General features: G+C 47.5%; 2 protein-coding genes across 2 annotated transcripts in view; both read right to left on the reverse strand.

The window, feature by feature from the left end:
* The window catches only part of smurf2 (SMAD specific E3 ubiquitin protein ligase 2), a 49,437-nt gene extending 43,494 nt beyond the window's left edge, over positions 1 to 5,943 (reverse strand). The window contains exon 1 of the mRNA XM_030089737.1: positions 5,602 to 5,943. Coding sequence (XP_029945597.1) covers positions 5,602 to 5,653 — 52 coding nt within the window. The 5' untranslated portion in view covers positions 5,654 to 5,943. The remainder of the gene's footprint in view (positions 1 to 5,601) is intronic.
* Positions 5,944 to 8,097: 2,154 nt separating this feature from the next.
* Positions 8,098 to 11,074, reverse strand: kpna2 (karyopherin alpha 2 (RAG cohort 1, importin alpha 1)). Its single transcript, XM_030089741.1, has 10 exons — positions 10,939 to 11,074; positions 10,704 to 10,844; positions 10,126 to 10,214; positions 9,772 to 10,040; positions 9,584 to 9,678; positions 9,229 to 9,492; positions 8,889 to 9,122; positions 8,616 to 8,798; positions 8,371 to 8,520; positions 8,098 to 8,292 (listed from the first exon to the last, which is right to left on the reverse strand). The coding sequence occupies exons 1-10, from the start codon at positions 11,062 to 11,064 to the stop codon at positions 8,203 to 8,205; spliced, it is 1,641 nt and encodes a 546-aa protein (XP_029945601.1). The 5' UTR covers positions 11,065 to 11,074; the 3' UTR covers positions 8,098 to 8,202.
* Between the last annotated feature and the right edge of the window lie 259 nt (positions 11,075 to 11,333).

The following is an 11,333-nucleotide window of genomic DNA, read 5'->3' on the forward strand; positions in this document are numbered from 1 at the left end:
TGATCGACTTGAAAATGCATCATTTTTCAGTTTTAGTGTCAGAAAAGCGTCAATCTGTTGATGACCGGCCAGTAGCAGAGTAGCTGGGCTGGGTTTAATTCAGCTTTACCTTACTGATGATGAGATCTTGCAATAATAATCCTGGTTGGACCAATGTATGGCTTAATATAAACACTTAAGTGCCTTTTAACTGTCTCTATGTGATGGTGTCGTCAATGTTCACTTTATAGGCTTTGTCAATTCAAAAGAATGAACAGCACAGGCATTACTCTGGGACTTGCCAGTGTTGGTCGATCTCGTCGCACATATACAGAAAAACTCAATATTATGACCACAATGTACAGTAGAGGCTGAGAGCGGTGCGTTTCAAAAACACAGAAATACAGATGAGACGTGTTTTGAGGGAATAATGAACCGGAATATGTAAAAACTGATTTCTTGGGCTCCAATAATTTCATCCTTGCAACACAGTCGAATAATACTACAGACTGCAAATGTTTCCCATGTGAGGCAGGTTGAGTTCCCCGTTACGTTATCGCTCTGAAGACAAATGCAGCTGAAAGGAGCACCACTTCCACTCATTTCCACTGACTGCTAATGATCATTTTCATCATTGATTAGTTGTTTGAGGTCTCAGATGTCAGATGGTTTTGGAAAAAGATCCATCACCGCTTTCTGAAGCCCGAGATGCAACTCAAAATGTGATATTTGTCCTGAAAAACTTAAAACAGCTGCTGAAATCCTCATTCCAGCACTGCTGCAAAATGCTTTCACACTGATGGCTCGGATAGTTTCTGGACATTTGGATCATATTTTGTCTCATCCTAGTCAATAATCAAAAATTACACATTTGTGTTTTAGAAAATCAGTGGGTAGAAGTGGCCCACACTTGAGTATCAACTACAAACAATGCAGAGTGCACGTTCATCAGAACACATTTCTACTGAAATGACAAAGCGTCCATTACGAGGTGCCGACGCTCCACTCGGCAGGAAAAGGCCGCCCTCTCCAAACTACACAAGCCGCCCGCTAACCAAAGCCACGGCGCAGTGTTATAACACAGTGACAGGTTGAGGCCGGATGCCACCCCGTTCGCACTCGAGACGCCCCCGGAGCCCCCGCTGAGTAATACCGCTGCACTTTTTCCACATTGTTATTACAAGGGAACCTCAAAAAGGGGGCTTCTGGACCGTTCTGCTCCCCACCTGTCAGGGGTGACGTTTGGACAAGTGTTGGGGTCTGGGGAGCACTTCCTCTGTACAAAGCTGCCTGCTCGCTCGCCTCCCTTTCTTTCCCTGATACATCTGGTCTCCTCCGGGGCCGCTGCTGGCGGCGGTTTGAGGGTAGAGCGGCCGCGGAAAGGCTTTGTCCTCGTCGAGCAGCAGCTGAACCAACAGGAAAGCCAACTCCAGCCAGTCAATTAATTGATGGAACAATTTAAAATTATGGGAGGCTCTCAGCAGGGGGAAGGAAAATGTTTACAAACGATGTGCCATAATTGCTCGTTACATTTTCTTTTTTGATCCCCCCTTTTCCCGCCCACCCTTGTTTTTGTCCGTTCTCCTGCCTCGTCACGCGCTGTTTTCGCTCGCGCCTTGTCGAGGCAAAATGTGGAAATGCTTGCTCAGAGTCCGTGCCTACGATGGACGGGCCAGTAGTTCACCACATGCAGCTAATCACCGTGTATTTACAGTGTATCCTGTCTGAACACCCAGATGAACCCAAATCACTTCCATACAGCCCGCTCGGCAAAAACCGGCTCCAGCTGAGACCACATGAAACGCGTGGAGCCCGGGCTCAGACCACATGAAGACTTTCTTGATCATCGGGTCCCGGGAGCCTCTGCAGCCCCGTGCGCGGCCAGCTGTGGGGGCTTCGCCTTCAATTAGGCAACATGCAAAGACCCCCATCTGCAGATGGAGACGCTCTGAAAGGCTCACAGACCTGAGCCTTTCACTGGGAGCCACACAGTGGGGCAGTGTGAAGCCCGCGGGAGCTTTTGTAGCATCTCTAAAATAACTTTTTATACTCAAGCAGCAGCTGTCGGGTGAGGAAACTCCGCAAACATTTCATCAAATATAGCACAATCACACCCTGGTCGACCAGGAGCGCATAAAGAGAACGAGGGACGGCGGAGGAAGTGCAGTCGTTAAGGGTGGGAGTGAAATATGCTTTGGACTCGGCCTGAGAGGGAAGAGGCTTACAGTCGGAAAGAACAGGAGTGACTCAGAGAGGAAGAGGTGGGAAAGCGAATGGAGAATTGCAGGGAATCCCACTGAGATAGCTCCCTTCGCCGGTCTGCAGCGAGCCAAAGAATTCAGATGAGCAAACCATATGCCGAACGAGTCACATGCGAACTCCGAGCCGAGACACGACGGCGTGAACCGTCGGGGATTCGCGATGATTCCAGCTCACGGGCGAGTTGCTCATGGGACGCCGCCGACAGACGGCTCGGGACTCCACGTCTGTGGCAGACTGGTGTTTCCCTGCCATCAGTCCGATTAGAATTTGCATTCGTCCGCGTGTCGTCACATCTGCGGCTTGCTTCGAAACGCGGCGCAAATTACGGGGGAGCGCCGGCGAGCCGTGCCTCGGTGATGTCAGCTCTGACTCGGCGGATCGGGCCTGTTATGACATTAACCCAATGTTTGTGTGTGACATAATTTAAGGGGGAGATCAGCTGTGGAGCAATAATGGAAACCTGCCTTGTGCAGTCGAGGGGCAATTCTCACCCCTGAGTGTTGGTTTTAGCAGCTTGCTTGCGATATTTTTCCAGTTTAATAGCTGGCAAACATCTGCAACATCTGGTTTGAATGGATGGGGAGGGGGGGGCAGACGACTACACAACAAACATCTACGCGTCGGTTTCAATGCAGAGACTCGTCATTCACACGCTGTCTGGGAAGAAGTTAATCGACAGCTACGTGTCAGGACCGGCGTCCATCTAGGGCTGACAACAAGTGGCTACAACAGCACGACGGCGCGCTCCGAGCCCGGTTCTTCATGCACCGGGCTAATCGGCCGCGGTGTGCACAGCTGTGCGATGCAGGGCTAAACAAAGCAGCACGTAATAACAGTGTGTAGTGAAGCCGTTCCTGTAAAACTGAGGCGTCAGGCCCTCCTGTAGAGATCCTCCCAGCTCTGGTCTGCACTGCTCTCCAAACCACAGAGAAGGGAAGAGGCCATCAGGATGAGTCGAGCTGTCAGACAACTCTGACCATGTTTGTCACATGGCGCGACATTACATAATCTTTCTATGAGAATCAATTCAGTCATTCTGACGATGTGTGGAAGAAAATAACTGGGAACTTTGGCTGCAAACATTTTCGAGCAGTAACTTTTAACCTTATATCTGTGGGATGCACGGCGGAGTATGTGGGTTACAAATGCAGAATAGACACGTCGCTCTTCTACATGCTACTGACATGAGTTTACAAGATGGCGTTTTCAAGTGAAAATGAGAATGCACTGTTTTACTCTGAAGTATTCATGCAGCTGTGACTCTACAAATTGATGACTTCCTTGGGAAAATAAGTTACTCCACTTATTTACACAGTAATGGTGATTTTATAAAATGCATAATCTCTTTCATATTGATTTCACAACGGAACAGCGCCAAACTCTTCTTGAAATGTTGATACAAAGCACTCATGCTCAAGAACTTCTTAGCATATACATGTCAAAAATGTAAAAGTAAATAATCTCAAACCAGATTTTCAAATGCGTGTATGACTAAGCCAGCAGAAAGAACAGGTGAAAATGCTCAAAATATACGGCATTATATTGACAGGCTTTTTCCCAACACAATGATCGGTGCCAACAAATCTGACATCACTTACAAGGAGTATGCAGAAAAACACAGTCAGTCAGTTTGAATTTTTCTAGGAGGTGGAAATACTCCAAAAGTAGAAGCAAAGATAAACAGACCCACGAGCAAACGGCTGATTTTATGCAGGGCTGGTTTTCCATTGTCCTTTAATGGGGAGTCTTGCGGGGGGCACGCAGTATCACTCAGCATCAAGAGGAGAGGTCGTCTGCGAGGTCCTGCTCTCGCCGTTTTTCACAGCGAACTCACATTCTTAGCATTCCTGCAGGAGACCACCGCGGCCCATCTCCAACTGCAGCGACTAATTTACAACCATCAAAGAGTCGTCTGGAAAATGAAGCTTATGAAGGTTTTCAAAACAGAAATAGAAAAAGAAAGGAGGGCGACGAGGTGTGAGAAGTCTTGCAGGGTCACAGACGACTAGTCTGATGCTTCGTTTCAAGTTGGATTCTGAAGGAATATTCTCAATTTGTTCACTGTGATCAGCATAACTCCAGTTCTCTGAGGGAGAGGTAGAACACAGACCAAACATGAGCAACTATAATTTGAGCCTCATGCTCACAGATATCATGAAAATGTCACGGGAGGTGAGAGAACAGAAATGGCAATGCAAGAGCTTCACATTCACTGCAGAAACTCAAACAAATGAGTTGTCATGATTTTTTGGAGCAGAGTAACACTTCTATAACCTTCAATAAGTCCCTTTCTTTTTCTTCCAACACTGACCCATGCCACATTAAGGTGCTGCAGGCCAATGGGGGTCAGGGGTCTTGCTCGGGGAAGCCACAGTGGTGACCTATCTGAAGTGGGATTCGAACCTGAAACTCCTGATCCTTAGTCTCCTTCACTATAACTGGAGATACAACCAAACTAATTGTTTTCTCCAGGAGAGGGATTCAGGTCACATCCTGGACGCACATCAGAGAGAAAGAGGAGGGCAGCCGTCTGACCCGTCTCCTCCTCCTCTTTCCAGTCAAAACAGGCCTATGCTCTCATGTCAACCTTTTATCTGTCTGTGCTGCGAAAAAAGAAAAAAAAAAAAAAAAAACACACAAAGCCAGAGGAGCAGGGCTGCACATCTGACTGCACGCCTCGCACGTCCAGTCACTCCCACCACAGGATGCATGCTCTAACGGGAGGCTGCATTCTGGATCAGGTAGACGTGACCTGTTTGGACAGCAATAACAGGGTGGAAAAGGCGTCTGTCTGTCATCGGCGTGCAGCTCTGGGACACTTGAGATTGCAGACCGGTGACCTGTGGATCAGCCTGTCATCTCAGATTATTGCAGGCTAAGCTAACATCAGCTAGCCAACTTTCAGCCTGCCTGTCAGCACAACACAGATGCAGCAAAGCAGCTGCCTCCTCTCACTGATAGGCAAACATGTTTATCAGCTTAAAAATCTAATTTTACCACACAAAATGTGTGGTTTCGCTGAGTTACAAGCTGCTGGGTGCACAGAGCTGCTCCCGTGTTGCTCCACTGGCGACAACCACCAGGCTCAGACTAATTCCAAGAACGGCAACATCCAATTTCACCCATTTCTTCCTCCTCTCTTTCTCTATCGAGCCGGTTTCACCACAACACGCAGCTGCACGCGAGCACGAGAGATTTAAAGAGTGCTGTAGGGACGAGCCGGAGCGCGGAGGCGCCGGGCGGAGAGCCGCCGGCTCAGCCAACTCCGTGGCCCATGGGAACTGTCCCCGTCCAGCGAGTAGACGGCGCCCGTCCGCCGGCGCCGCTGTGTGGGAATAAACGAGGGGATTTAAAGGCTACCTGTTAATCTCAGCTTCACGGGGCCGTTCCGCCGGACGCCTTGGTTGGACATCTCCCCTGGATCCCGGCCGGTCGCCGCGCGGAGGAAGAATGCGTCGTCAGGAGCAGAAAAATGACAAGGTTTATCAACCTCTCCGCCAGTTTTTAGACAATAATGGAGTCAAAGGATTGTGGCCCGGATGTGGACTGATCTGCCATGGCGAGACGCGAGGAATTACAAAAAGAAAAAGAAGAAGAAAAAGAGACTAATCTGCAAATTGCATGGACTGAGAGAGGACTGTGCTCCGGAGGGAGGTGGTGAGGAGACGCGGTTCTCTAGTCTTCACATCCTGCTGCCTGCCGGGGAGCCGCTGAGCCGGGGAGCCGCTCCTCCTCTGAGCGCGTCTGGAGCTGGAGTGCGTCCTTCCTCCGGGGCAGAGCCGCTACAGGGGGCTGCGGCTGCACCGGGACCGCGCCGGTGACGACGCCGTTTGTGGGAGTGAAACATTTCTCCAACATGTGGCACAGAAGTGTGGAACACGCACGCGTGCACACGCACACGCACGCAGGTCCCAGTGTGGAGACGAGCAGCCCAGATCACCGTTTATTTACTTTGATGGTTTGAATAAACACAACTCTACTTGTTTTTTTTTTCATAGTTTATGAGAAATATCTAGTGAATAATCATCCCCACAGCTGAACATAGGAGGAAATCACTGGAAAATGAAAGACATAGTCATGACAGAAGATATGTACTTGCTAAAAATATTACTTGCAGCAAACAAGAAAGTCATCAACAGGAATCAGCTTAATGCAATCTTCGTGATTTGATAAACCACTTTCAAAGATCTGACCTGGTTCAAGTCTGTGTGTTTGCATTTTCTCTCTATGTGCACATTTCCTCTTGAGTAATCTGATTTTCGTCCACAGTTTACAAAAAAACATGCATTTGAAGTTATGTGGTCTCGGTTTCTCATTTGTTTGAATGGGAGTGATAATCTGAGGGGATATTTCCTTCAAAACAGATCCATCAATTCAGATTTTAAAAACAACAGAACGTATAAAATCTCAGTTTATATGGACTCCAATATAAACCAACAAGAGGTGTTTAGATTTAAGAACACACATATGGCCCATCAGGGGCTCTCAGACTGAATAAGCAGGTGTTTGAGGCCCACCTGAAGTCTGTCCCTTAACATGCCTGCACCCTAGTCATCCACCTCTTACAAGGAAAAAGAAAACAGGAAGGGAAAAACCCTAAATCTGGAAAAAGCTTGCAAATGTTTTTAAATATATATTTGGCCAAAGTGGAAAAGTTATATCGATAAAAGCTAAATGTGACAGTGTGCTGGGAACAGTCTTGGTCAACACTGTCTGCAGACGAAAACACAAACCCAGGTGGAATAAACTCTGCTGTGACCACGGACGGATCCTGAGACCAAGGGCCTCCGGGCACAGATGTGCGAGAGACACCCCCCCTCCCAGAGGACAGAGACAGACACAACACAACCACAAACCATGCAGACATGATTTGTGGTGCGTTTGTGTCTCGGTGTTCCAGATGTTTCACATCATTTTGCATCACTGTGGCCCGAATTCGTGTCACACCTTTGCCCACATTCTGTATCCTTTCACATCTCTTATGACTACAGTTTGAATACTTTGCATCTTTGCTCATTCCTTTGTTAGATTTGAGTGATTTTCTGTCTGTTTTGGATTGTAGGTTGGTTTCTTTGACATTCATTTGCATGTGGTGGTTGTTTGTATTCCGTCTATGCACCGACAGTGAATCTGAGGTTCACCGAGGTCATTTTCTCTCCTGTTATGGTCGATCAGGATCTCTTTGGAGACTCTACACCTATTTGTGTGAGGAATTAATCCGATCTTCAGTTGATATAAAACAAAAGCATACAAGCTTAGAATGAATCTCAAAATGTGCATTAAAACTATTCTTGCAGTGATTGGTTAGATGATGGAACCATCTTAACTGGACACCAAACTTTAAGATTTAGCACCACCAGCTGTCCAACTCAGTGAACTACTAATATTTTCCATCCAGCAGTATGGAAGGAAATGTGCATGGACACAATTTTCCGGAAAATCAGTCAGATTTTGGATAGAAACTGTGTTGACCTTAGCAACAACAATGGTTGTATTTATGACCAACTGAGGTCTGCTTAACTCACATGCTCCATTAACAGAATCACCAGGAGGGTACAAGAACTAATAGAATGTTACAGAAATCCTCAGTACAGGCCTGATCAAGTTGGTGAGATGAAACATCGACTGGATGAAGTCAAAATTTCACTTCTCAAACTGTCAGATTATTTCATTAAAAAAAAAAAAAAATTGCATAAATTGAAAATTATATAACAGTTGGTAAATCAGAAGACGTCACAAGTATACATTGCACGCCACGGCTAACCCAAGTGTCACAACACGATCCGTAAGGCAACCAGTAAAGTACGTCATCAAAACAAAACAAAAAAAAAAAAAGACATCTTTCATGATTTTAAACCTTTATTTACATATCAGTCATAAAACCGTAGACAACATGCAAAATACCACAGGAACATAAACAAGAGACAAACAGTGGATACAGTACAGGCGTCTTAGAGGTATTCAAAAGTTGAAAGTGCTCTGGCTTTCACTGATCTGAAATGCATAACCCTCATCGGTTGCTTCTGGAGCCACGCATTCCACCACCTCCTCCTTCAAAGGAAGAACAGAAACAAAATTAAAGGCTGCACAGGTAGACACGCAGAATCTACTGGATTGTGTCGCACTGACCTCTTCAGAGAAATATCTCTCGATCAAGTTGAGAGCGGCTTTGTAAACAGACTCATTCTCGTGAGACTGCAGAGCTTCGATCTTGTCTAATCCGCCACACTCCTCAATCATCAGACACAGTTTGTCTGATTGGCCAATTTTATCCCCGGCCTGAGGAGAGAGACACAAAGAAAAAAGTAAAAACCAACATTCATCAGTACAAGTGAGGAACCTCCGACAGCATGCGGCGAAGCATTTAAACTCACGGAGAAGATATTGGTGATTGCATCCAAGATGACGAGGGCCGTCTTGCTGTCCTTGCAGGAGAGCAGGTTCAGAAGAGGCTCCAGCACGTTGGCCTGGACGAGGTAGACCACCTGCTCAACAGAGCCCCCGCTGGTGAAGTTGGTCACGGCCCACACGGCCTCTTTCTGGGTTTTGTAGTCACCCTGCGGAGGCAAAAGTAGTCGAGTCAGGAGCCGCGAAGTCTTCACGCCTGTAACTGGTGAAGCCAGAGTCAACCGGAGGGGAATACACACCCGCACAAGCATGTCGACCAAGTATGGGACGAGGCCTGCGTTGACGACCTCCTGGATCTGGGTGTCCTTCCCTGCCGTGATGTTGGACATGGTCCAGGCCGCTTCCTTCTGGATGTTGGGCTTTCTGTGGCGCAGCAGCTGGGGGAACACGCCAAGGAGCCCAGCGTCCAAAGCGGCCTGAGTCTGTTCGTCGGTGCCAGTCACAATGTTGCCGATGGCACGCAGTGCGGGAGTCTAAAGGAAACGGTTGAAACCTTTGAGAAACTCAAGGTCACACAGCTTCAAGTAGCATCTTTAAAGAGTGACTGTCAAAGTCATTAAAGAGAAAACCGATACGTACAACTACAGACAGATCATTAGAGGCCAGCAGCTTCACCAGCCGTGGAATCACACCAGTCTGGACCACCACCTCGATGCGGTCGTTGGCGCCATCTGTCAGGTAGGAAACCGCCCAGCAGGCGTCCGTCAGCACCTCCGTGTCCTCGTGATGGAGCAGGCGGATGAGGACCGGCAGGATCTGTCGGACCGCGGTCATCGGGGGAGAGGGGTTCTTGTTGCGGCAGAGGTTGGACAGCGTCCACGTCACATTTCTCAGGTAGCCAGGCTGCAAAGTGGAGGAGAGGGGCATTGTGGGTCATATCTGAACGAGCGCGACGGTCAAGAAACATTGGATTAAATCAAGTTAAAACACTTACAGTGAACACAGTGAGGTCAGGGACGGCCAGCAGGCTCAGCAGAGGAGCCACAGCTCCATGTTTGATGACAATGTCCCTGAGAGTTGATCCGTCACCTTAACCACAAAAAGAGAAAGCATGGAAAAACCAATTCTTATACCAAAGACAGCAAAAAACAAAAATACAAATCTAAAAGTAGTGTTGGGTACCTGCAATATTTCCCAGGGCCCAGACTGCCTGCTCACTGATGTGCTGGTGGGGGGATGTGATCAGGTTAATAAAAGCAGGAACAGCCCCTCCTCGCACCACAGCATCAGTCTGATTGGCTGTCCCAGAGGCGATGTTGGTCAGGGCCCAGGACGCCTCAAACTGGATGGGGGTGCAGTCCACCAGGCCCAGGAACTCAACAAACTTGGGAATGAGCCCAGCACTGATCATCTGGTCAATGGGAGGGTGCTTGTCACGAGACAGGAGCTTTCTGCATTCAGAAGTAAATGTGTTAATTTCTTGACTTTATCGACCATCTGCTGCTGTTCAGTGTGAATCATCCTTTAAATTCGTACCGTGCAGCCTGAGTGGCATGGAGCTGCAACTCAGCGTTACCGCTGGTCACTCCTGCAACGATTTCATCCACTGTCCACTGCCTGGTAACCTGCAGGAAGAGGATGATTACTATATATAGAAACAAGGAGGTGGATAGCACACAAACATTTTTAATCAAACAGGCTAAAATGACAGAATTGTGAGATCCTGTGTCAATTAAGGGATTTAATTGCACTCTAAGATATAAGATATAAAAGATATACCAGGTTCTATCACATAAATTCAGAGATAAATCCCAAGAAACTGATCCAGATTTGATGCCAATAAAGTAAAGTAACTAGATTTGAGTTCCTGCTTCCTTATGGTCAAACTGCAGTACTGCTACTGAACACCAGAGGGCTGGCCTGGAGACTTTAGTGTGCTGATTTTGAAACCCTAATCACAATGCGAGCTCCAAATATAAAGATAATTTTAAGGTTTTAACAAACGGGAGTTGAAAATATAGATCCAAGTGCATTAAAGCCACGTGCACGTTGGCCAACGGACTAAACACCCCAGTACTTATTGCTGCAGATGGGAAGGATATAAAGGTTTTTACCTGGCTGTTTGAATTTCTTTCCTGAAGAGGAGAGGTAGCTTCATCGGGATCTGCGGTCACATTTCTCCTCTTGAACATCTGGTCATCTTTCTTGGCCTTCCGCAGCTCCACGTTGACCTCCACCCTCCTGCGGCGGAGCTCCTGCACCGAATCAAGACAAAAGTCACGCGACCGTAACAGGAAAACGACAGACGACGCAGAGTTTGACAGCTTAAAAAAACCCAAAAAAACTCACATTAGCATCTTTGCCTTTGTTCTTGAACTGGTTCAGACGGGCAAGGTTCTCAGACATGTTTCCCACAGATGACAGAGGCTCAGTAGCAGCAGCGACAGAAAGGCTTCGAAAATCTGGTTTCTGCATGAAAACACACAAAAAAATCACTCTACCTCTGCGAGATGAAGAAACACATCAATAACAACGCGCACTCATTTCCTAAAAAGAAGGAAAAATGTCAAATAAAGGGCGAAACCCGGTGTTTCCCGACTCACCTCGTCCAGGAATAAAAGAATGTGGCGTTTAACGCGTGCCGCACAGACCTTTAAATTCCGCGAGCGAGCCACCTGATTGGTCGGTTCAAGCAATAGCATCCGGACGCATCCGCTGATTGGTCGGTTCAAAAGAAACGGGAA

This window comes from Salarias fasciatus, chromosome 4 (genome assembly GCF_902148845.1).
Source record: "Salarias fasciatus chromosome 4, fSalaFa1.1, whole genome shotgun sequence".
NCBI classification, from domain to species: Eukaryota; Metazoa; Chordata; class Actinopteri; order Blenniiformes; family Blenniidae; genus Salarias; species Salarias fasciatus.

Coding starts and splice junctions, on each gene's coding strand:
- kpna2 (XM_030089741.1), bottom strand. CDS start 11,064: ATGCAGAAACCAGATTTTCGAAGCCTTTCTGTCGCTGCTGCTACTGAG. Junction 10,041..10,125: donor CATGCCACTCAGGCTGCACG/GTACGAATTTAA, acceptor TTCTGAATGCAG/AAAGCTCCTGTCTCGTGACA. Junction 8,799..8,888: donor TGGTCGACATGCTTGTGCGG/GTGTGTATTCCC, acceptor TTGCCTCCGCAG/GGTGACTACAAAACCCAGAA.